The 26,613-nt window shown below is 40.4% G+C and overlaps 1 protein-coding gene across 1 annotated transcript in view; it reads left to right on the top strand.

Moving 5' to 3' along the window:
• Positions 1-26,613, top strand: part of KIF11 (kinesin family member 11) — a 58,630-nt gene that overhangs the window by 18,648 nt on the left and 13,369 nt on the right. Inside the window, exons 9-17 of the mRNA XM_062214563.1 lie at positions 746-841; positions 5,358-5,446; positions 10,567-10,654; positions 12,512-12,700; positions 13,951-14,158; positions 17,804-17,976; positions 20,596-20,721; positions 20,801-20,959; positions 24,751-24,857. Of these exons, the coding sequence (XP_062070547.1) occupies positions 746-841; positions 5,358-5,446; positions 10,567-10,654; positions 12,512-12,700; positions 13,951-14,158; positions 17,804-17,976; positions 20,596-20,721; positions 20,801-20,959; positions 24,751-24,857 (1,235 nt within the window). The remainder of the gene's footprint in view (positions 1-745; positions 842-5,357; positions 5,447-10,566; positions 10,655-12,511; positions 12,701-13,950; positions 14,159-17,803; positions 17,977-20,595; positions 20,722-20,800; positions 20,960-24,750; positions 24,858-26,613) is intronic.

Raw genomic sequence — 26,613 nt, 5'->3', positions numbered from 1 at the left:
GCCAGTGCTGTATGTGGTGACTTAACCCACTATGCCACAATGAGGGCTTCAGACTCCTAGTTTTGTCCTGGACAAGCCCCAGCTGTTACAGGCATTTGGGGAGTAAAGCAGTTTAACCCACTGTGCCCTAAGTCTTACCCTGAATTTATTGGATTTAAGACTTGTCTAAGGAACCCTGGAATTGAAGAGAAAGAAAGAAAGATAAAAATCTTTTGAATACCTTCGTTTTTACTTTTTATTTATTTTGAAGATTTATTTATTTATTTGAAAGAGTTACAGAGAGGCAGAGGCCGAAAGAGAGAAAGAGAGACAGGTCTTCATCCACTGGTTCATTCCCCGGATGGCCACAATGGCCAGAGCTGGGCCAATTTGAAGCCAGGAGCTGGAGCCTCTTCCAGGTCTCCCACATGGGTGCAGGGGCCCAAGAGCTTGGGCCATCATCTACTGCTTTCCCAGGCCATCAGCAGGGAGCTGGATTGGAAGTAGAGAAGTCGGGACTGGAACTGGTGCCCATATGGGATGCCGGCACTGCAGGCAGCGGCTTTACTTGCTACACCACAGTGCCAGCCCCAACTTCCTTTTTAAAGGTTGGTTGTAGTCTTTATGAGTTGATTTTTAGATTAGATATAACAAATTATTATATGATACATATTACATTATATTTGGTTTATCAGTAGTACATTTTATATCATTGTGCTCTGTTATTGTGATATCTTTAGTAGTTGACTTTTCCTTTTCATAACAGGAAACTCTCAGTACACTGGAGTATGCACATAGAGCAAAGAACATATTGAATAAGCCCGAAGTTAATCAGAAACTCACCAAAAAAGCTCTTATTAAGGTACTTTGGAACTTTTATGGTGTAGTATACTTTTTTTTTGGACAAATTTGAAAATAAGTAAATGAAGCAATTAGTTGTTAAGCAAGATTTGTTATGTCACCTGTGGCAGACTATTTTATGAGTGGTTTAATATTTTAAGGTTAAAATGTTTTTTCTATCATTGAGATGGTACTTTAGCAATATTTGCAATTTATTTACATTGACAAAAATACTCAGAATTTATATACCAGAATATTCACCCGTTGGAAGCATGCAATTCAATGCTTTTCGGTATGTTAATAGAGTAGTGTAAAACATGATTTTGTTTCAGAAAAGTTTTATCACTGTTGAGTTTTGCCATTGTTCCTTTGCAATCAGGCAGTCACTCAATGATCTGCCTTTTGTCTATAGATTTCTTTTGCTGAAATGGAATCATATAATATTTGATTTTTTCATCTGGCTTCTTGGCATAGTATTTGGGCTTCCATATTTGTTTTATATACCAATAGTTCATTTATTATTTTTGCTAAGTAGTATTCAATTATATGGATAATATCTTTTTTTTCTTTTCTTTTTAATTTTTTAATTTTTTATTTGACAGGTAGAGTTATAGACAGTGAGAGGGAGAGACAGAGAGAAAGGTCTTCCTTCCGTTGGTTCACTCCCTAAATGGCCGATATGGCCAGGGCTGCGCCGATCCGAAGCCAGGAGCCAGGCGCTTCTTCCTGGTCTCCCATGTGAGTGCAGAGGCCCAAGCACTTGGGCCATCCTCCACTGCCTTCCCAGGCCACAGCAGAGAGCTGGACTGGAAGAGAAGCAGCCAGGACTAGATCCCGGCACCCATAATGGGATGCCAGCACCGCAGGTGGAGGATTAGCCAAGTGAGCCACAGCGCCGGCCCTATATGGATAATATCTTTTTTATTTCATGCGTTCACCAGTCAGTGGACCTGTGGATCATTCCCAGTAATGCTGCAATATACATTCCTGTACTTGTGTTTGTGCTGAAAGGTTTTAATTTCTCTTGCCTAGATACCTAGGGGCTTGAATAGTATATGTATTTCCAGCTTTTTAAGAAATGTTTCCAAAGTGGCCATACAATTTTACCTTTGTACCAGCAATGTGCATATGATCTCCAACACTTCTGATCTATTTTTTTTTAAAGATTTTATTTATTTGAAAGTCACAGAGAGAGAGAGGTCTTCCATCCGCTAGTTCACTCCTCCTCAATTGGCTGCAACAGCCAAAGCTGCGCCGATCCAAAGCCAGGAGCCAAGAGCTTCTTCTGGGTCTCCCACATGGGTTCAAGGGCCCAGGGACTTGGGCCATCTTCCACTGCTTTCCCAGGCCATAGCAGAAAGCTGGATTGGAAGTGGAGCAGCCAGGTCTCAAACTGGTGCCCATATGGGATGCCGGTGCTTCAAGCCTGGGCATTAACTCGCTGTGCTACTAAGCCAGCTCTTGTGGTCTGTTTTCTTCTTTCTTTTTTTATTTTTTTTTATCTTTTATTTAATAAATATAAATAAGATCTATTTTATTTATTTGAAAGAGTTACACAGAGAGCTAGAGACAGAGAGAGGTCTTCCATCCCCTCGTTCACTCCCCGGATGGCCGCAATGGTTGGAGCTGTACTGATCCGAAGGCAGGAGCCAGGAGCTTCTTTCAGGTCTCCCATGTGGGTGCAGGGGCCCTAGGACTTGGGCCATCTGGAGAGTGAACCAGCGGATGAAAGACCTCTCTCTCTGAATCTACCTCTCTCTGTAACTCTGTCCTTCAAATGAAAAAAAAAAAAGAGAAAGATTTGTTTATTTGAAAGGCTGAGTTATAGACAGAGAGGTCTTCCATCCACTGGTTCACTCCCCAACTGGCTGCAACGCCCAGAGCTGTGCTGATCCGAAGCCAGGAGCCAGGAACTTCTTCCAGGTCTCCCATGTGGGTGCAGGGGTCCAAGCACTTGGGCTATATTCTACTGCTCCCCCAGGCCATTAGCAAGGAGCTAGATCGGAAATGGAGCAGACAGAATGTGAACCAGCACCCGTATAGGATTTCAGCGCTGTAGGCAGAGGCTTAACCCACTACGGCACAGCACTGGCCCAGCTTTTCCTTTTCTTGTCAGTGTCCTTTTTTTGCTTTTTAAAAAATTTGTATTGAGAAAATTTTAGATTCACGTGCAGTTGTAAGATCACAGAATGAAATTTGGTGCATTTTGTCAAACTTTAGTATCCCAACACAAGGATATAGATATTAATAACAATTTGTTGTTCTTATTTCCCATTTTCCTTACATTCGTAGGTGCACACACACGTTTGTATGCATTTAATTCTGAACAATTTTGTCATGTTAGGTACTGAACAGTTCCATTACCACCAGAATTCCTTATACTGCCTTTGTATAACTGCTACTTTCTCACCTCCTACCTCCCATTCCTCATCCCTAGTACACACTGATCTGTCCTATTTATAGAATTTTGTCAGTTTAGACTTTTTTCTTTTTTTTTATTTGACAGAGTTAGACAGTGAGAGAGAGAGAGACAGAGAGAAAGGTTTTCCTTCCATTGGTTCACCCCCTAAATAGCCTCTACAGCTGGAACTATGCTGATCTGAAGCCAGGAGCCAGGTGCTTTCTCTTGGTCTCCCATGTGGGTGCAGGGGCCCAAGCACCTGGGCCATCCTCCACTACCTTCTCGGGCCACAGCAGAGAGCTGGACTAGAAGAGGAGCACCCGGGACTGGAACCCAGCGCCCATATGGGATGCCGGTGCTGCAGGTGGAGGATTAACCAAGTGAGCCATGACGCTGGCCCCTAGACTCTTTTTCTTTCTCTTTTTTTCTTTTTTGACAGGCAGAGTGGATAGTGAGAGACAGTCTTCCTTTACTGTTGGTTCACCCTCCAATGGCCGCTGCAGCCGGCACACCGCGCCGATCCGAAGCCAGGAGCCAGGTGCTTCTCCTGGTCTCCCATGCGGGTGCAGGGCCCAAGCACTTGGGCCATCCTCCACTGCACTCCCGGGCCATAGCAGAGATCTGGCCTGGAAGAGGGGCAACCGGGACAGAATCCAGCACCCCGACTGGGACTAGAACCCGGTGTGCCAGCGCCGCAGGTGGAGGATTAGCCTGTTGAGCCGCGGCACCGGCCAGACTCTTTTTCCTTTTAAAGATTTATTTTATTTACTTTAAAGGCAGAATTACAGAGAGGAGGGAGGGAAAGGGAGACAGAGAGCTCTTCCATCTTCTGGTTCACTCCCCAAATGCCTTCATACTTGTCTGGAACACCATCCAAGTCTCCTATGTGGGTGTGAAGGACCCAAGTACTTTGGCCATTTTCTTTTTAATATTTATTTTATTTATTTGAAAGAGTTACAGGGAGAAAGAGAAAGAGTTCTTCCATCTACTGGTTTATTCCCCAAATGGATGCAATGGCTGGAGCTGAGCTGATCCGAAGTCAGGAGACAGGAGCCTCTTCGGGGTTTCCCACATGGTTACAGGGGCCCAAGGACTTGGGCCGTCTTCTGCTGTTTTCCTAGGCGCATTAGCAGGGAGCTGGATCAGAAACATTGCAGGCCATGGCTTAACCTGCTGTGCCACTTTGCCAGCCCTTCAGACAAGTTATTGAATGGGATCATATAGTATGTAAACTTTTGGGGTTGTCTTTATTAACTCAGCATAATTCTCTAGAGTCTTTGCTATTAGTAGATCCTTCTTTTTTTAGTGTTGAATAATAATATTTCACAATATATACGGTGTGTATAATCATTTGCCTATTGAATGTCATATGGGTTAACTTCAGTTTGGGCATATTACAAATAAAACTACTGTTAACATTATTTTATAAGCATTTATTTTTAGCCATTCTGGTAACTGTAATGAAAATTATGTATCTGGTGATTTTTAACTTGCATTTCTTTAGTGGCTAAAGATGTTGAATGTCTTTTTATGTTTTTATTTGATATTTGTGTATTTTCTTTTCATTCCTTCAGGCCAATTTTTTAATTGGATGTCATTTTTTAAGTTGTAGTTTGAGAGTTTATAATATATTCTAGGTATTAGTCCATCATTGCATACAATGGTTTGCAAGTATTTTCTACAGTTGTGTTGTCTCTCATCTTCTTCACATGGGATTTTACAGAGCAAAAGCTTTTTAGTGGGGTCCAGCTTATCAATTTTTCCACATTTGGGTGGACCCATTTCTGGTTTCTCTGTTGTGTTCCATACAACAGACTTATTCATGGAACATAATCATCCCTCACAATATTACTTGTCTTTGATTACTTTTCAGTAGTTATTTAATAACTTATAATTGGATAGACAGTTTAAAAGTAAGTTTGTAATGAGACCATTTAAAGGAGCTTTTAAACTGTAGAAAGCCTTTATGAGCATTTCTAAATAAACTAATTCTGATTTAAAAGTATGGTTATTTTAATTATACGTTATGTCTTAGAAACCGGAGGGCTAACTTCATGTTTTGTTTGTTGCATATCTTCCCAAACTGAATGAAAACTGAAAGTACTACATTGACAGCTACAACATTCTTCTTCTGTAGGAGTATACAGAAGAGATAGAGCGCCTGAAACGAGATCTTGCTGCAGCCCGAGAGAAGAATGGTGTGTACATTTCTGAAGAAAATTTCAGGTAAGCCTCGGTTTGGGGTTGGAATATGTGTTTTCTTTTTGTTAAATATTAGTTCTTATTAACTCTTCATGTATAGTTACTTGTCTTCTTGTTTGTTAAAGCAGTAAATCAGAAAACATTTGCCACATTTGTCAAAGAGGCTAGCAGTAAAATTTTCAGCATCACTTTCATCCTAAGGGCATTCCGATGAAGGCAACCAATTTTGTCGTTCTCATCCCCCTGGTAGTATTGCAGGGCACCAGCTTAACCTTCTTTCTCTTATGCTTATTCTTCTTAGGAGTGGTGTGAGACTTCTGCCTTTTCTTAGTACCACCACAAAGACTCTGAACAAGATGAAAAGGATAATCCTTTTGACTGTCAGATAAAGTTCATCCATCCTCTAATTGCTTGCCAGCAAAGACCAATCTGCACATCAGGAGGAACTCCTACCTTATCTTGGATCTTGGCCTTTAAAGATTTTCTTTTTTAAAGATTTTGTTTATTTATTTGACAGGTAGAATTACAGACAGTGAGAGGGAGAGATAGAGAAAGGTCTCCCATCTGCTGGTTCACTCCCCAAATGGCCACAATGGCCAGACCTGGGCTGATCCAAAGCCAGGAGCTTCTTCTAGCTCTCCCACATGGGTGCAGGGGCCCAAATGCCTGGGCCATCTTCTACTGCATTCCCTGGCCACATCAGGGAGCTGTATCAGAAGAGGAACATCCAGGACCAGAACTGGCACCCATATTGGATGCTGGCACCACAGGTAGAGGATTAACCTACTGCACCACAGAGCTGGTCCCTCTAGCTTCTTGTTAGTGCCTGTAGTAGGTTACTTGAAAAAGTTTGTGGAAGATGTACTTTATATTTTAATTCCATTTTTCTGTGAACTTTTTAAAGTTCCCTCACAACTCTTTCTTCAAAAGTTTTGTTTATTTATTTGAAAGGCAGAGTTACAGAGAAAGAGGGGGAAAGAGAAGAGAGTCTCTTATATCCACTGGTTCACTTCCCAAATGGCCTCAACACCTGGAGCTGGACCAAGCCGAAGCCAGGAGCCAGAAAACCATTTGGAACTCCTACATGCATGGACAGGGCCCCAGTCTGCCTTCCCAGGCACATAAGCAAGTAGCTGGGAAATGGAGTAGCTGGGATTCAAACCAGCACTCATCTGGGATACTGGTGTCGTAGGTAGTGGCTTAATCAGCTGCATCACAGTGCCAACCCGTGTTGTTTTTATTTTATTTATTTATTTATTTAGATTTATTTATTTGAAAGAGTTACACAGGGAGAGGAGAGGCAGAGAGAGAGAGAGAGAGGTCTTCCATCCGTTGGTTCACTTCCCAATTGGCCACAACAGCCGGAGCTGCGCTGATCCGAAGCCAGGAGCTAGGAGCTCACTCTGGGTCTCCCACGCAGGTTCAGGGGCCCAAGGACTTGGGCCACCCTCTACTGCTTTCCCAGACCACAGCAGAGAGCTGGATCAGAAGTGGAGCAGCCGGGTCTTGAACCTGCGCCCATATGGGATGCTGGCGCTTCAGGCCTGGGCGTTAACCTGCTGCGCCACAGCGCCAGCCACATCCCTGTTTTTGATTTAATCATAAAGTAATCAGACACTTAGAAAATATTTTTTTAACTTTATATTTTAAAATAATTATAGATTTGGGGCTGGCACTGTGGCGCAGTAGGTTAATCTTCCGCCTGCGGTGCCAGCATCCCATATGGGCGCTGGTTCTAGTCCCAGCTGCTCCTCCTCCTATCCAGCTCTCTGCTCTATGGCCTGGGAAGGCAGTGGAGGATGGCCCAAGTCCTTGGGCCCCTGCACCTGTGTGGGAGACTCGGAGGAAGCCCCTGGCTCCTTGCTTTGGATTGGCACAGCTCCAGCTGTTGCGGCCATTTGGGGAGTGAACTAGCGGATGGAAGTCCTCTCTTTCTTTCTGCCTCTCTACTCTCTCTGTGTAACTCTGACTTTCAAGTAAATAAATAAATAGATCTAAAAAAATAATTATAGATGTATGAGTTTGCAAAAAAAAAAAAAAAAAGAGAAATCCCATGTACTTATCACTTAGTATGGAACAATATCACAGCTGGAAAAGTGACATTGCTACAATGTGTGCCTATAGTTCTAACTCTGCCTGTCAAAAATAGTATAAAAGTCCAAATAATTTATTAATAACAGCAAATAGAGGACCAAAACCACGTGTAACACTGGTTGCCTACTAAACGCTCATTTCAGCATCCAAATTTCCTGTGGGAAGTGATTGTCCTTTGCAAGTGTAGCAGCCAACCTTGACCCCATTTCCAGATCCAGGGATGACCAAGTGGGTCAAGACCATCAGGCAGGTAAATCTCAACTTCCTTGCCTGTTACTGGTTCACATATGGATGGACCCAACTCAGAACTAAGTGATATTCCCCTAGTCAGTTTCGATAGGTAAAGGATGGGCAGTTTCTCATCTGCATTGGACATGCATGAGATAGCATGTGGCTCCTGTGCTGCTGCTGACCACTGTCTTTGATGAAGGGTCAGCTCTAGGAGAAAGTCATTAGCCAGACAGCAATGGGAAGAGGCAGAAATTGGACCTTGGGTTACTGGATCAAACAATATTGAATCTTATTCCACCTCTGGAGTTCACACAATTAGAAGCTAATAATAAATGCCCTTGCTATTTTCTTTTTTCTTTCACTATTTGTAAGACAGATAGTTGGAGAATACTCCCACCCACAAATTCACTCCCCAAATACCTACGATGGCCAACCAGGGCTGGGCTGGGCTAAAGCTGGGCACTCAAACCAGGTCACTCTCATGGTGGCAATGATCCAGTTATCTGAGTTCTGTTGCCTCCCAGTTGTCTACACTAGCAGGAAACTAGAATCAGAAGCCAAGCTGGTACTGAACTCAGATACTCTGATATGAGATGTTGGCCTCTTATCTCCTAGACTAACTACCTACCTCCCCCTTGCTGTTTTATGACAGTTTAATTTTTACTTAAAAGCAAGAGCATTCTTCTAGTAAACTTAAAGCACAAAAAGTGTTTATCAAAAAAAAGTGTAAAAAATCTAAAATGGTAGATAATGGAATATCTGTAAAATGAAACAACTGGGGCGTTGTGGTGGTGCAGTAGGTTAATCCTCCGCCTGTGGTGCCAGCATCCCATATGGACACTGGTTCCAGTCCCAGCTGCTCCTCTTCCCATCCAGCTCTCTGCTATGTCCTGGGAAAGCAGTAGAAGGTGGCCCTTGAACCCATGTGGGAGACCCAGAAGAAGCTCCTGGCTCCTGGCTTCGGATCGGCATTGGTGCAGCTCTGGCTGTTGCAGCCATTTGGGGAGTGAACCAGCGGACAGACAACATTTCTCTGTCTCTCCCTCACTGTCTGTAACTCTACCTCTCAAATAAATAAATAAAATCTTAAAAAAAAAAAAAAAGAAACAACTGAAAAATACAATGCAACACTATAGTGTTTACTATGAAGAAATGTATCTGAAAACCACAGAAAGGCAGAATATAATTTATAAAGACTTTTTTTGCCAACAGCCCCAAACAGGGGCTGGTGCTGGGGTCAGCAGGTTAAGTCACTACCTGCGATGCCAACATCCCATATGAGCACCAGTTTGAGTTCTGGCTGTTCTACTTCCAATCCAGCTCCCTACTAATGAGCCTGGGAGAGTAGTGGAAGATGGCCCAACTACTTGTGTCCCTGCTGCCACATGGAAGAATCAGATGCAATTCCAGGCATCTGACTTCAGCCAGGCCCAGCCCTGATTGTTGTAGTCATTGAAGGAGTGAATCAGTGGATGGAAGATATATATTTCTCTCTCTCTCTATCTCTCTCTTTCTCTCTCTCTCTCTCTCTCTCTCTATATATATATATATATATATACATACATACATACACATCTCCTTTCAAATAAATAAAACAAATCTTTAAAAGAGCCAAAAAAACTAAAGTCACATAGGAAAATTTATCATTAAACAATCTGTAATACTCATATAATCTAAACTAATGAATTTGTAAAGTTAGCATATGCACCAGAAGAGTATCACACATTATGACAATTAGAAATTAATGAAAAAACCTGAGATCTATTTAAAAAGTTCAGTAAAAGATCACACTAAAGTGATTTTGATTATAATTTAGATCTAAATACATTTCAAAATTATTACTTTTTGTACTTGGAGATTACTCTGGCTACTGATACTGGATTAGAATAGGTCTAAGGGGCCTGGGATGTGACCATCCTGTATGTCATTTCCACTTAAGTGCCTGTTTCCAGCCCATAAGCCTTACTCCCACCCTCCACGGTATCTAGTGAAAGTAAAGCTGGAAGTTCTGATGCAGTTGTTTTAGATCTGTGGCTCACAAGGTTAGAGGCACCCCCCAATGGACATTTAGCAATGTCCTGAGGTATTTTTTGATTGTTGTGACTGGAGTGGGGACAGGACTGGGTAGTGGGAATGCTGCTGGCATCTAGTAGGGAGAGATCAGGCATGCTACTAAACATCTAAATGCACAGGACATCTCCCCCACACCCCAGTAAACAATTATTTGGTTCAAAATATCAGAAGTGCTGAGGCTGGGAAACTCTGCTCTGTGATGATGCGATAGTGCTGTTTATGATGGGCTATGTGTACGTTAGAGTGTGCGTGTGCACATGTATATGGGTGTTGGGGGTATAATTAATTGCTTGTATACATACTTTAATTCAGTCTTTCAGGTTTTAGCCCTTTACCCCTTTCTCTTGTGATAACTGATGCCTTCAAGTCTCAAGTCTTTCTAGCATTCTCCGGGGGGGCATCTTGAATGCCATAGCCGTGTTAAAGACACTGTAGTTTGTGTCCTCCTCATCTCTCCTTTGCATTTCAGTCTTCCTTCAGCTTTCTAGCTTCTCAGATTTAATATACACACATACGTTTCTCCTCCTTGGTAGTGATTGTTTTCAGAATGGAGGCCAAGAGAAAAGTCTTTCATTTATAAAAGAAACACAAGGAATATTTGCTCTTGGCAATTTATATTGCTTATTGACAAGCATCATTATCATGATGGTGATAAATGGTAGAGGTGAGTTTATGTAACTGTCATATTTATGTCAGAATAAATTTTTAAAGAAAATTATTTTTAAACTCATTAAACTTTATTTTAGAGCCATGAATGGAAAATTAACTATTCAAGAAGAACAGATTGTAGAACTGATGGAAAAAATTGGTGCTGTTGAGGAAGAGCTAAATAGGGTAAGTATTCAAAACAATATTTAATGTTACAAGAAAAGCAGATAGTAAAAGAAAATTTTAGAATATTAAGGACCTTATGTTTTTTCTTTTAAAGTTTGTTTTTGCTGACTCTTGTACTGAAAGTAAGTTGTATAATAGTTTTGCTATTATCAGTGATAATGAAAAAGCTATTTTGATATATTAATGCAGCGTTGCAGGAAATTAGTCATGCATCACTTAACAATTAGAATATGTTCTGAAAATGCGTTTTAGGTGATTCTGTCATTGTATGAACTGTATAGGGTATATCCCACAAGGCTAGATGGAATGGGTCCATCACTCCACATGGCCTCTTGCTATAATCAAGAGATAAGGTAAACATGAGCTATATGAGGCTGCTGTGTGTAACACAGCACACTGTTTCACAGCAAACTTTTTTTTTTTTTAACAAATAGAAGTACACTCTAACAATGATAAATATATATATATATATATATATACACACAGGGTAGGAGTCAGCATTGGGGTACAGCAAGTTAAGGCATTGCCTGAGATGCTGGCATTCCATGTGAGCACATTCCATGTGAGTTTGAGTCCTGGCTCATCGACTTCTGACCCAGCTCCCTGCTAATGTGCCTGGGTAAGCATTGGAAGACCACCCAAATGCCACCCATGTGGGAAGCTCAGATGGAGTTCCAGGCTCCTGACCCTGGCTGTTGCAGCCATCTGGGGAGTGAACCAGCAGATGGAAGATCTCTCTGTTACTCTGTCTTTCAAATAAATAAATCTTTTGTTAAAGTAGGATAAATACATAAGCCAGTAACATAGCCATTTATTATTATCAGGTATTATGACCCATACATAATTTTATGTACTATACTTAAATTTTTTTTTAGTTTATTTTTTTTATATGAAAGAGAGAGAGAAAAAGGGAGAGAGATGGACAGAGGTTTCTTATCTGCTAGCATTCACTTCTCAAATGCCAGCAATGGCCAGGGCTGGGCCAGGCTGAAGCCAGTAACCAGGAACTCAGTCTGAGTCTCCCATGTAAGGGGCAAGAATATAACCAGTTGAGCCTTGGCCTGCTGCTTCCCAGGGTGCACATGAGCAGGAAGCTGGAATTTGGAACAGCTGAAATTGAGACTCAAATGGAAACACTGTGACACGGGGTGTGGGTGTATCAAGTGGTATCTTAACTGCTAGACAAAAATCTGTCCCTATGTGCTGTACTTTATATAATTGGTAGTGCAGTGGGGTTGTTTACAACAGATCACCAGAAACAAGTGAGTGATAAGTTGTGCTATGATGCCTGACATCACTCACTAGGTTATACGAATTTTTCAACTCTGTTATAATCTTACAGGATCACCATCATAAATACAGTCCATCATTGACCAAATCATTGTTAGTCATGCATGACTGTAACTGAATTGTGCAGTTTTGTTGTTAAAGTTACAAACCAGTGAGTGCTGAGGCATTTTCATTTAGATGTTTACTAGATGAAGGAATACAGATATTGAAAGAGATTGGGTGTTAAATAAAAGCAGTAACTGGATTAGGTGGGGAGACCTGACGCTTTGATGCCACCCTCACATTAATACCCTCACATTCAGATCTACTGACAGTGTTCAAAGGAACTGAAGAACTAATACAACTACAACAGACCTGTTTATGAATCTCAAAGTTTTGAGTAAGATTATAGGAAGAAACCAGATATAATATAAATTATGCTAACCTGCCTAGTAATTCATTATAACTTTTCATGGAAATAATTTTTCTCCTTCTTCTGTTAGTATATTATGAGTTAGCTGAGTATCTTACCAACCAGATCAACATTTTTGCGTTCTTAACAAAAGGTGTTAACTGTACTATATTTAGGTTACAGAGTTGTTTATGGATAATAAAAATGAGCTTGACCAGTGTAAAACTGACCTGCAAAATAAGTCACAGGAACTTGAAACCACTCAAAAATATTTGCAAGAAACCAAATTGCAGCTTATTAAAGAAGAATATATCACATCGGCTTTGCAGAGTACTGAGGAGAAACTTCATGATGCTGCCAGCAAGGTTTGTACTTTGTTTTGATTTTACTTTCATTAAAGAAATTGGAGAATGAGTAAAAGTAACTTTCTTTGCTTTAACGTTAATTGAGCGGTTCTATCTATTCATCCTAAATGATATTTCTTTTTCTTTTTTTTTTTTTAAATACCTCACAAGAAACCAAGGTGCTTATCAAACAAAGTAACATGCATCTATGCATGGGCTTTCTTTACCATCACAGTATCTTTTTTTTTTTTAAGATTTATTTATATATTTATTTGAAAGAATTACACAGAGTGTTTTCCATCCACTGATTTACTCCCTGGCTCACTTGGCTAATCCTCCGCCTGCGGTGCCGGCATCCAATATGGGCACTCGGTTCTTGTCCCAGCTGCTCCTCTTCCAGTCCAGCTCTCTGCTGTGGCCTGGGAAGGTAGTGGAGGATGGCCCAAGTGCTTGGGCCCCTGCACCCACCTGGGAGACCAGGAGGAAGCACCTAGCTTCCACGTAGCGGCCATTTTGGGGGTGAACCAATGGAAGGAAGACCTTTCTCTCTGTCTCTCTCTCTCTCACTATCTAACTCTGTCAAATAAATAAATAAAAAAGAATTTAACACATTCTAATGATAGATGATAGCAATATTTAATTTTTTACTGTGTATACTTTGGAGAGGTAATAAAACATAATAGAGGCCAGTGACGTGGCTCAATAGGCTAATCCTCCGCCTAGCGGCACCGGCACACCAGATTCTAGTCCCGGTTGCCCCTTTTCCAGGCCAGTTCTCTGCTATGGCCCGGGAGTGTAGTGGAGGATGGCCCAGGTCCTAGGGCCCTGCACCCCATGGGAGACCAGGAAAAGCACCTGGCTCCTGTCTTCGGATCAGCGCGGTGCGCTGGCTGCAGCACGCTGGCCGTGGCAGCCATTGGAGGGTGAACCAACGGCAAAGGAAGACCTTTCTCTCTGTCTTTGTCTCTCTCACTGTCCACTCTGCCTGCCAAAAAAAAAAAAAAAAAAAACATAATAGAAAACTTTGTGAAGACGCTTTTTGTAATAAATTGACAAAGTCAGTCTTCCTTGAATGAATGACTAGGAGATGGGAAATCAGCATTGCTGGTCCTCTGGCTGTGTTAGTGTGAGACTAAGCATTTATTTGATCCAATGTTTAAAATCTATTAGTTCTCCTCTAGAAATATCCTTGTATAGAAAAGATATTTTTTCATTAGATTGCTGCTGTCATGTCCATCTTATCAACATTTATTTTTTTTAATTTTACATAGTTGCTTAACACAGTTGAAGAAACTACAAAAGATGTTTCTGGTCTCCATTCCAAACTGGATCGTAAGAAGGCAATTGACCAACACAATGCAGAAGCTCAAGATATTTTTGGCAAAAACTTGAATAATCTGTTCAGTGGTATGGAAGAGTTAATTAAGGATGGCAGCTCAAAACAAAAGGCCATGCTAGAAATTCACAAGACCTTATTTGGTAAGTTCTGGCATTTCTAATTATTCTGGATTTTTGTTTTTAGTGTGAGGCTAATATCAAAACTGGTCATTTAATATTGTGAAATACTCAGGTGACATTGACCATTAGTACCTTTCTCAATGCACATACTCTCTGTTTACGCTAGGGATTAATGTTTTCATCCTCTTTGAGTTGAAACAAATATAAGCCCCCCACAATTTTCTATAAAATAAATTGTGTTTATTAATAGCCAAATGTATAGTCATTAGAAGTAAACGTCCCCTTGTCCCTGACCCTGACTCATTCCTTGTAGGTATTATTGTTAAATTTCTTGGTTCTCTTTCTAGAAATTTTGTCTACTTAAACATTCTCAACTTATTTTACTTTTGGAATACTTATTTTGAGGGTTGTAGTTGCAGAATGTGTGTGTGTGTATTAGGGTCATTGTAGCACAGAGGGTTAGTCTGCTACTTGGGACCAAGTTCCACCTCCACCTCTGATCCAGCTTCCTACTAATCTACCAGGGAGACAACAGATCATGGTTCGTGTCCTGAGTCCCTGCCACCCAGATGGGAGAGACTTGGATGGAGTTCTTGGCTCCTGGCTTTAGCTTGGCCTATTCCCAGCTGTGTGGGCATTTGAGGAGTAAATCAGTGGATGCTGGCAAATTGATCTGTCTCTCTCCCTCTCTCTTTGTTGTTCTGCCTTCCAAGCAAATAAAAATGAGTAAACATTTAAAACTGGAGTGTCTGTGTGGTTGTTTTTTTTTTCCAGTTTTAAGGATTTTATTCATTGAGAGAAATGCATAGGAGAGTAAGGGCTTTATCTAATGGAGATAGAAAAATTCAGAGATTAAGTTGGGGTCCATACCACGCAGAGAGCAGGCCTGGAGCAAGCCATGTGCAGGCAGGAAGGCAGGGGGCAGGCAGCCTGAAGGCCACTCACCCCAAGGCATGAGAACAAGGGTGACAAAAAGGCAACAAAAGCCGGCGCCGCGGCTCACTAGGCTAATCCTCCGCCTTGCGGCGCCGGCACACCGGGTTCTAGTCCCGGTTGGGGCACCGATCCTGTCCCGGTTGCCCCTCTTCCAGGCCAGCTCTCTGCTGTGGCCAGGGAGTGCAGTGGAAGATGGCCCAAGTGCTTGGGTCCTGCACCCCATGGGAGACCAGGAGAAGCACCTGGCTCCTGCCATCGGATCAGCGCGGTGCGCCGGCCGCAGCGCGCTACCGCGGCGGCCATTGGAGGGTGAACCAACGGCAAAAGGAAGACCTTTCTCTCTGTCTCTCTCTCACTGTCCACTCTGCCTGTCGAAAAAAAAAAAAAAAAAATTAAAAATTAAAAAAAAAAAAATAAAAGAAAAAAAAAAAAGGCAACAAAGGGAGGGGCCCACTGTGCTCCAGGCCTTTTATCCACTTCCAAAGGGGAGTGGTTACGTAGCCTGACGGGCAGGTGTGCATACACGTGGATGAGGTAGGGGTATGAGATCACACAGGAGTATAGTGAAAGCATGGCCTTCCAGCTCACAGATATAATAAATTTTATCCTGTCTGCCTGCCTACATTATTCCCCCCTCAGAGAGACGCCAGCCCTTAATCCTAAGGGCTGTTGAAGGGTGTAGAATCATATCTTTTATAGCTGCTTCCTGTTTATGAGGGGCATAGTGCAGGCCCTGCCTGTCTTGGGTCTTGAAGTCTCTGCCTATCTCATCTAACAGATTTGCTTAATGAGCTGGAGCAATTTTAGTCACTGCCAATGGCTGTAATCCCCTACATGGTCGTGTATCATTATTTTTAACCATTCCAGTGTTATCCCCCTCTAGTAAAAGCTATTAAGTAGATTTGTTCTGAAAATATTATCCTAATTATTGAAAATTTGGAAGATGTAGACACATAAAAATGAAGTAAAAATTAAAATTTATTAATTTGGTTGTTCTGAAAATATCCTCATTATCAAAAATTTGGAAGATGTAGACATAAGAATGAAGTTAAAATTAAAATCATAATGATTCTAGTTGTATTAAACCAACCTACTACTAATTTTTTTTTACTGAATTCAAGCTTCTATTTTCTTCTGTAAACTCTTATCTATTCTAATACTGCATGTTATTTTTAGTTAGAGACTAGTTTTAGAATATTCTAATTCTGATTTATTGTGAGTTGAGTTTGATATACTTAGAAATTATCAAGGGCTTACTGAACACTTAGGAACACATATTGTACATTTTAAACATTTCCTTGGTTGGGTCCGGCACTGTGGCACAGTGGGTTAATGCGCTGGCCTGAAGCACCGGCATCTCATATGGGCGCCAGTTCAAGACCTGGCTGCTCCGTTTCCGATCCTGCTCTCTACTATGGCCTGACAAAACGGTGGAAGATGTCCCAAGTCCTTGGGCTCCTGTACCCACATGGGAGACCCAGAGGAAGCTCCTGGCCCCTGGCTTCAGATTGGCGCAGCTCCAGCCGTTGCTGCCAGTTGGGGAGTGAACCAATGGAGGATGGAGGACCTCTCTGCCTCTCCTCTCTCTGTGTAACTCTGACTTTCAGATAAATAAATAAATATTTCCTTGCTTATAGAGTGAGCAATTTTTTAAAAAGTTTTATTTATTTGAAAGGCAGAGTGAGTGAGTGAAAAGAGGTCCTCCATCTGCTGGTTCACTCCCTGAATGACTGCAATAGCCTGGGTTGAGCCATACTGAAACAAGGAACCCAGAATTTTATCAGGAACTTTCCAAGACACATTAGCAAGTAGCTGGACTGGAAATGGAAGAGCTGGGACTCGAACTGGTCCTCCAGTATGGGATGTGGGTATCCCAAACAGTGGCTGAACTGGCTATGCTACAGTTCCTGTCCCAGTGAGACAGTTTTTTTTTTTTTTCTTTGTTTTTTTTTGACAGGCAGAGTTAGAAAGTAAGAGAGACAGAGAGAAAGGTCTTCCTTCCATTGGTTCACCCCCGAAATGGCCTCTACAGCTGGCACGCTGCGCTGATCCGAAGCCAGGAGCCAGGTGCTTCCTCCTGGTCTCCCATGCAGGTGCAGGGCCCAAGCACTTGGGCCACAGCAGAGAGCTGGACTGGAAAAGAATCAACCAGGACAGAATCCGGCGCCCCAACCGGGACTAGAACCTGGGGTGCCGGCGCTGCAGGCGGAGGATTAGCCTATTGAGCCGCAGTGCCGGCCATTTTTTTTTCCTTTTTTAAAATATTTATTTTTTTGAATGTCAGAGTTACAGAGAAAGGGAGCCAGAGAAATTCACAAGAGAGAGATCTTCTATCCCCGAGTCCATCCACTCCCCAAATGGCCACAATGTTCAGGGCTGGGCCAAGCTAAAGCCAGGAGCCAAGAGCTTCATCCTGGTTTCCCATGTGGGTTCAGGAGCCCAAGCACTTGGACCATCCTCTGCTGCTTTCCCAGGCACATAGCAGGGAGTTGGATCTGAAGTGGAGCAGCCTGGTCTAAACTGGCACCCATATGGAATGCCATTGCTGCAGGTGACAGCCTTACTGACTACACCACAGTGCTGGCCCCAGGCAGTTCTTTTAAACTTATTTGTTATTACAGATTCTATAGTAAGGATATCATTTTGGTAACCTCTTTAAAGTGGTTCTAACTGCATAAGTATATTTATGTCGTTTTATATTTTTATTTATTTATTTTTTTTTTGTTATAGGTAATCTGCTGTCTTCCAGTGTCTTTGCATTAGACACCATTACTACAACAGCACTTGGATCTCTCACATCTGTTCCAGAAAATGTGTCTACTTGTGTTTCTCAGATTTCTAATATGATACTGAAAGAACAATCATTAGCAGCAGAAAGTAAAACTGTACTACAGAAATTGATTGTTAGTAAATCTCTTAAAATATTTTTTAAGGGTTACATTTGTTAAGTCTTTAAAAGCAATATTAACTGGTATTCTTTCATCTTCAGTTTTGTTAAATAGTGACACATGTATCACTTCGAGAATTTATTTCTTTTTAAGATTTATTTATTATTTGAAAGGCAGAGTTACACAGAGAGAGAGGCAAGGCAGAGAGATCATCCATCTGCTGTTTCACTCCCCAAATGGCTGCAATGGCTGGAGTTGGGCCAATCCAAAACCAGGAGCCAGGAGTTTTTTCTAGGTCTCCTACGTGGGTGCAAGGGCCCAAGTACTTGGGCCGTCTTCTGCTGCTTTCCCAGGCACATTAGCAAGGAGCTGGATTAGAAGTGAATTAGCTGGGACTTGAACTAGAGTTTATATGGGGTGCCAGCACTGCAGATGGCAGTTAACCTGCTGTGCCACAGAACTGGCCTCTGTTTTTAGAACTGGCCTCTGTTTTTATTTATATATATATATATATATATATATATATATTTTTTTTTTTTTTTTTAACAGATAGAGAAAGAGACAGAGAGAAAGGTCTTCCTTCCGTTGGTTCACCCCCCAAGTGGCCACCACGGCCGGTGCGCTGTGCCTATCCGAAGCCAGGAGCCAGGCGCTTCTTCCTGGTCTCCCAGGCTGGTGCAGGCGCCCAAGCACTTGGGCAATCCTCCACTTCCTTCCCGGGCCACAGCAGAGAGCTGGACCGAAAGAGGAGCGCCCGGGACTAGAACCCAGTGCCCATATGGGATGCTGGCGCCGCAGGCGGAGGATTAGCCAAGTGAGCCACGGCGCTGGCCTCTCTGTTTATATTTTTAAAAACCAATCTCTCCATTGTTTTTTTTTTTCTCCCAGGAAGATTGATTTCCAAATGTATATAACCAATATTTGAAAAATTTTACTCATATTTTACAGTGTTAACAAGTAGGAGTTATTTATAAGCTTTTTAATGACTAAGGAATTCTGGGAATACATTTAAAATCCTTGGAGTTAGATCTGTCTGACCAAGCCCTTCTGGATCTTATAACTAAATTTTTTTCCCCACAGTTCTGTAGAAGTCACTAACCTAATTGCAGTTAATATTGCCTCCTTGATACATGACTTACATATATTCTCTTGTGTTTGCAAGGTTTGTCTAGGCAGTTTGCCATTGCACTAATTTTGTTCTCTCCTTCATGCAGGTTCTCTGTCTCCCTTTTTGAGGTTGACAATATTTTTATTAAACATTTTTCCAAGTAAATATTAGAAATATCAGCTGATCTGCTTAGGTTCATGCAGTGTAACACTATTTGATAGGTTTCTTCAATCCAAATGACCACTTTAAAGTGAGCATGTTGCCTCTCTTGTAACTTGATACAAATTCCTTCTTTCTAGGAGGGTATGAATGGTTATTATCTTTAATCTAAATTTGACAAAGTTAAAGTATTCAGTTAGCCTTAACTTTCTAGAAATTGATTGATTCAGATATTGTGGTCTGTATTTATTGATGTCTTCTTCCTGTGTACCAAGTTAAAGACATTACTTGAATCAAAAGAAGGATGACTTCTGTTCTTACAGAATTAATTGTAATTAGTATAATAGCTCTTCCTTCCACAGGATTACCAGTGGCCTTTTTTAAAAGTATTTATAAATTATTTCTATTATAGATTTTCTATTTTTTTTTTCTCTGCCCTGGTGAAAGGATCTTTAGTCTGGATTTTTTGTTTATCATGAAACTTCCCAGTCTGCACTTTATTATTTACTTTTCATATGCATTGACAAGTTTAAGAACCTTAGCAGGTTCTGATACAATAGGCTATAAGTCAACAGTCTCCAGAGTTAAATACCTCCATCCCAAAGCCTACTCATGATGACTTTTTGGTCTTGGTCTTTTTGACAAATGACTTAAACTTGTTTGAAATTTTTAAAATTTTATTCAGAATACTGAAATCTTACCAATTGATTGTCATTTTTTTTTCCATTTTTGAATTCTTCTAACATGTGTTTCATTAGACTCTTTAAGAATTTATTGTAGGTGGGCACCGCGGCTCAATAGGCTAATCCTCCGCCTGCAGCACCTGCACCCCGGGTTCTAGTCCCGGTCGGGGCGCTTGATTCTGTCCCGGTTGCTCCTCTTCCAGGCCAGCTCTCTGCTGTGGCCAGGGAGTGCAGTGGAGGATGGCCCAAGTGCTTGGGCCCTGCACTCGCACGGGAGACCAGGAGAAGCACCTGGCTCCTGGCTTCGGATAAGCGCAATGCACCGGCCATAGCAGCCATTGTGGGGTGAACCAACGGAAAAAGGAAGACCTTTCTTTCTTCTCTCTCTCTCTCTCACTGTCCACTCTGCCTGTCAAAAAAATAAATAAATGAAAATAAAATAAAAAAAGGAAATTATTATTGTATACTAAGTGACCATTAATTACTAGAGGCAGAACTAAGGGAGTTTACGCTGAATGTAAACACTAGGCATATAGATACATCTCTGTAGGCTATGAAGAACAGAGAATGTAAACTTAGAATTTTAATGTGTATGTTTTTCAAAAGTATTTTAAATGTAATCTAACCATCCAGGCTATGAAAATACACTTTTTAAAAGATCTGTTTGTTTATTTTTAAAACTAGAATGTACTTAAGACTGACCTCCTAAGTTCACTGGAAACGATTTTATCCCCTACTCTGGTGTCTATATTGAAAATCAATAGTCAGCTAAAGCATGTTTTCAAGACTGCATTGACAGTAGCTGATAAGGTAACAAATGTTATGTTCTTAATTATCTCAAAATTACTTTGTTGTTTTAGAAAGAAGCTAATATTTTTTTTTCTCAAAGATAGAAGATCAGAAAAAGGAAATGGATGGTTTTCTCAGTATGTTGTGTAACAATCTACATGAACTGCAAGACAATACAATTTCTTCCTTGGTTGAATCACAGAAATTATGTGAAAACTTAACTGAAGACTTGAAAACAATAAAGCAAACACACGCACAGGTATCTTGTTTGGCTGACTTGGGAAGTGGAAAAAGAAAGTCTTATGATAACTTGTGACTTAATAACCTATGTTACACAAGCTGAATGCTGTAAAACTAATATAGAACCTGAAAATGTTATAGCTACCATTGCCTATAGCAGTAATTAGTGTAAAATAATTGAGAATATTTCTCTTGATCAGTTAATATTTGAGGTTTTGCTACATGTGGAATCCTATGCTGAAGTGCAATATGACAAACCAAACAGTCCTGTTCCCACACCAAAATGAAAGATGATATGGGTGAAACATATCTTTAGAGGCAAATGGTTGTAACATTTAAAGTGAGCATGTGCCTCCCTTGTAACTTGATGGTACAATTTCGTTCTTTTTAGGAGGGCATTGATGGTTATTATCTTTCATAAACTAAGTCCTGCTTTCTTTTATAGCTGTCTCATTGATGACATACTTCATATTGTAGTAAACAGATATACCTTTTAATTTTTATTTATTGATTGATTATAAGTGTAATTCATAACTTACCTTCCTCTGTGTAAATTATTTTTAAGTATATGAGACTTTAAACCCAAACCAAACCTTCAAACCCTAATCTATCAATATCAGATATTTGGAAAACAGTGTTCTGGTATTCTTAAGACTTAGTAATGGGGTGGGAAATATCACTGTGTTCCTAAATCTGTATATATGAATTACACAAAATTTGTTTCCTTAAATAAAAAACATATTTAACAAAAAGACTTGGTAGTGGACATCTAAGTCTTACTAATGAGCGTGTTATAACATGCAAGAATTCTTTGGTCAATAAAATGGTTGACATGATCTACTGAGTCATAAAAGGTTCTTTGGCTTTGGAAAGTGAGGGAGAAAGAGTCACATCCATGTCATGTAAGATGAGAAGGCAAAATACATCCACGATATTTAGGCAAGATTTAAAACAACTTTAAGATTGTTAGCCTCTCTAAATATAAGACTTTTCAGAAAGAGGACTAACACTGGAAATTAGTCAAAATGATAGTTAACATTTATTTACACCAATATAGATACAGATTCTTTCACTAGTCCTGTTTTCAGATGAGGAAACTGAAACCTCAGGAGCATCCACAGTATTTAGTTCCACTTACAGATGTTGGTAGTGATTATACTGCTGAAGAGGCATTCATTTTTCAGCAGTTCTTCTATGTTTCTTGGCAATTTGAAATTGCAGCAGCGTCTTATACCTCTACATAAGGCATTTGCCTTAGACCTGTCTAGATCTTTTTAGGTGAATTTTCTAAGGCAAATCCCCTCTTTTTGAATTAGCTGTTTGAAAATGCTTAGGGCCCAGCATTGTGATACAGCGAATTAAGCTGCCATTTGTGATGCCAGCATCTTATGTGGGTTCAGGTCCCGACTACTCCACTCCCAATCCAGTTCACTGTGATGTGCCTGGCAAGGCAGGGGAAGATGGCCCAAGTCCTTGGCCCCCTACCACCCACATGGGAGACCTGGAAGTAGCTCCAAGCTCCTGGTTTAACTCTGTCCAGCCTTGGTCGTTGCAGCCTTTGAGGGAATGAACCAGCAGATGAAAGATTATCTCTCACTCTATCCTTCAAATAATAAAATAAATTTTAAATAAAATGCTTTCAGCTTTACACACTGGCGTTATCATAGCCAATGAGATTTATCTGAAGTGTGGTTATTGCAACTTAAAGAAAATGCTTGAAATTGATAGGTTTTGGAAAACAAAGCAAAAAAAACTGATCTAAAAAATATCTTAGCATAAATGATTTGACTTCCCTGGATTTTTTTTTTTTTTTTTTTTAAGATTTATTTCATTTATTTGAAAGGCAGAGTTAGAGAGAAAGGCTTTCCAATCTGCTGGTTCACTCCCCAAATGGCCACAGTGGCTGAGGCTGGGCCAGCCTGAAGCCAGGAGCCAGGAGCTTCTTCCAAGTCTCCCACATGACTCCAACCAGCACCCAAATAGGATGCAGGCAGTGGCTTAACCTCTTATGCCACAGTGGTGGCCCTGACTTCCCTGGATTTAAGGGTGCAAGTTTATTACATGGAATATTTTTTAGGTTTTCTAGAACTTGAAATGAGCACTAATAAAACAATTCTGTAAAATTTTGAATCCGTACTTATATGTAGTTATATCTGATAATATCTGCATTATTGCCTACTTTTGGACTAGTAAAAGTACTGGCAGAGTTTTCACAGTCAGAATGTTAGATATGCATTGTTAGCTGATGTATTATTCATTGGCAACCAATGGACTGAATGGTAAATAAGAAGCTTAGATGGGGTGGGTATTTGGTGCAGAGGTTCAGACTCACACATCCCATATTTGAGTACCTGTGTTTGATTTCCAGCTTCACTTTCCATTCCAGCTTGTTTGCTTTTTGTTGTTGTTGTTGTTAACGATTTATTTATTTGAAAGGCAGAGATACAGAGAGAGAAAGAAGGGGAGAGAGAAATCTTCCATCTGCTGGTTCACTCCCCAAATGACTGCAAAGCCAGGGCTGAGCCAGAACTAAGCTAGGAGCTGGGAGCTTCATCCAGCTCTCTCATGTGAATGCAGCCATTCTCCACTGAAGCCATCCTCCACTGTTTTCCCAGGTGCATTAGCACAGAGCTGGATAGCAAGTGGAGCAGCTGGGACTTGAACCAGCACCCATATGAGATGCCAGCACTGAAGGTAGAGGCTTAACCCTGTACGCCACAGCACCGGCTCCTTCATGCTAGCTTTCTACTCTTGTGTACCTTGGGTAGCAGCAGATGACAGGAGACCTGGATTGAGTTCCTGATTCTAAAAGCTTAAATACGTTTTCATTTCTTTGATCTTTTTTATAGCTTCTTCATTCTGCTATATAGCATATTATTTGCCAGTAAGTACTTGCTTTTAAAGATGTTAAATATGAGGAACTTCAAAAAATTCCTAGAGAGACCAGCACTGTACCACAGCAAGTTGTCAATGACTGCAATGCTGGCATCCCATATGGGCGCTGGCTCAAGTCCTGGCTGCTTCACATCTGATCCAGCTCCCTGCTAATGCACCTGGGAAAGCAGCAGAAGATGGCCCCTGCCACCCACATGTGAAACCTAGAAGGCCCTGGCTCCTGGCTCTTGGCAGCCATCTGGGGAGTGAACTAGCAGATGGAAGATCTTTCTCTCTTTCTCCGTGCCCCTCTCTCCTCCTCTCCCTTTCTCTCTCTGTAACTCTTTCAAATAAATAAATAAATCTTCAAAATAAAATTCATGTATGTATAGTTTTCTCAAAGTATATTTTTCCATTAATTTTTTGAATACCCCTTCTAAGTGCAAAGATAAGATTTTACAAGTATTTACATTTTATTAATATGCTCCAACTAGACTGTAAAAATATTTTAGCTCCAATTAGGTTCTGTAAAATTTTTTAGCTTGATACTTGGGGATTGCTTATCAGCATTAATTTTCCCTTCTAGTAGTGTTGGCAGTTAAAAAGCAACTATATGTACTCATCAAAGTGGTTCTCAAACATAAGGTAACATCTTGGTGTGTTTGGTCAGTATGGAGGTACTCTGGTTTTGTTACTAGTAATTAAAATAACAAAGTTGGCTAATTATTTACTTTTTTAAAAATCCCTCTAATAATCATCTTAATTAATTTGACTTTCACTGGTTTTCCTGTATGGGAGAGAGGAAAATCTCTTTTTACAAAGTTGTGTAATTTTCTGCTATGGCAGAACATGTAGTATCATCAGTCTTGTGCAGAATAATTCTTCATCTGTCACCGTAATTTCAAGTCTTTTTTCCTTTTCCCACCTTTCTTACAGGAACTTCACCAGTTAACCAATCTTTGGGCAGAAAGATTCTGTGCTTTGGAGGAAAAATGTGAAAACATCCAGAAACCACTTAGTAGAGTCCGAGAAAATACAGAGCAGTAAGCTATTTTTAACTTCTCTTAACTTTTCTGTAAGTCTGAAAGTAGTTCAGAAGAAAAACTTCAAACAGTACAAAAAAATTCTTATATACCTTCAACCGGACATCTGATTTGTGGACATTTTATTGTTCATGTATATATAAATGTATAAATATACACCTACATAAATATCCTATTGCTATTTGTGCTTCTGTTTTAGTGAGAAAGCTGGTTCTTATCTATAATGTATTTTCTTATTTTCTCAGTCTTAGAATACACATTCAGTGCTTTTACAATTCTTAACCTGTAACACTGATAAAAAGTACACTATTTAGGTAGAACAGGGCAAATCATGACTGAGGGGATGGGTGCCTTTCCTTTTAATAATCTTATTGCACACCACCATGTCCTTTGGTTTATGTGGTTTCTTTGGCTGCCTTTGAGCTACAGCAGGAGAATTGAGTCATTGTTTTAAAGTCATTGGACCATAAGCTTAAAGTGTTGCTGCCTGGCTTTTAAGAAAAAGTTTGGTGGTTCCTGAGCTAGAGTTTAGGTTGTTTTAGTCATTGCTTGTTAGTCCCACATACTTACCACAGACACCAGTCAGATCTATGTTTTCTTTTAAGAGTTTTATAGTTTTATGTATCATATTTATGTCCATAATCCATTTTAAATTTTTTGCATGAGTTTTGTCAAGGTTCAGTTTTTATCTGTGGATATTCTAAACTCATGAGACGGACATTCTACTATATTTCAGCTAATTTTTGTCTACTTAATTGTTCCTTCCTGAAGTTTCAAGCTTCCTTCAGTGTGGAAACTTCCATTAGTCTTTAAGGGTAGGTTTGCTAGCCAAAATTCTGTTTTATTTTTTCTGAGATGGTCTTGATGTGCTCCTCATTTCTGAAAGATGTTTTCACTGATAGAGATTTCAGGGTTGACAGTTCTTTTCTTTCAACATTTGAAGCACTCTGTTCTGTTTCCTTCTGGCTTTCATGGGATAAGAAATCCTCTGCTATCAAAATAATTGTTCCTCCATAAGCATGGCCCATGTCTTTTTTTTAAAGTGGTTTTCTTTGTGGGCTTTGCTTTCTCATCAGATTTATAATCTATGATTGATATGTTTAGACCATCACATTTAAAATGAGTGTTAAAATCTACAGTTTTGTTGGTTTCTGTTTGTTATGTCACTGTTAATGTTTCTTTTTTAACCTTTCCTAATTTGAGTGAGCATTTTTGTTTTAATTTTATCTCTTCTATGATCTTACTTATGCTTATTTTGTTACCCTTCTTTATTTTTTTTATTTACAAATATTTTTTTTAAAGATTTATTTTTATTTATTTGAAAGATTTACAGAGAGAGGCAGAGACAGCAGTCTTCCATCCGCTGGTTCACTCTTCAGATGGCCACAATGGCCAGAGCTGAACTGATCCAAAGTCAGGAGCCAGGAGCTTCTTCCTGGTCTCCCACACATGGTTGCAGGGGTCCAAGAACTTGGGCCATCTTTTACTGCTTTCCTAGTCCATTGCAGAGAGCAGGATCGGAAGAAGAGCACCCGGGACTAGAACTGGCACCCAAATGGCATGCTGGCTCTTCAGGCCAGGGCTTTAACTCACTGTGCCACAGTGTCAGCCCCTACAAATATATTTTTAAATGATTTGAATCCACAATCAAATAATCTGCCATTTCATGTATAAATCAAATAAGTTTATAATAGTCTATTCCCATTTCCTTCTTCCTATGACCCTGTCATAATTTTCACATATTTAACTTGTACAT

This window comes from Lepus europaeus, chromosome 17, assembly GCF_033115175.1.
Source record: "Lepus europaeus isolate LE1 chromosome 17, mLepTim1.pri, whole genome shotgun sequence".
Lineage (NCBI taxonomy): Eukaryota > Metazoa > Chordata > Mammalia > Lagomorpha > Leporidae > Lepus > Lepus europaeus.
Note: the sequence above shows the minus strand (reverse complement) of the source record. Positions and strands in the feature narration are given on the sequence as shown.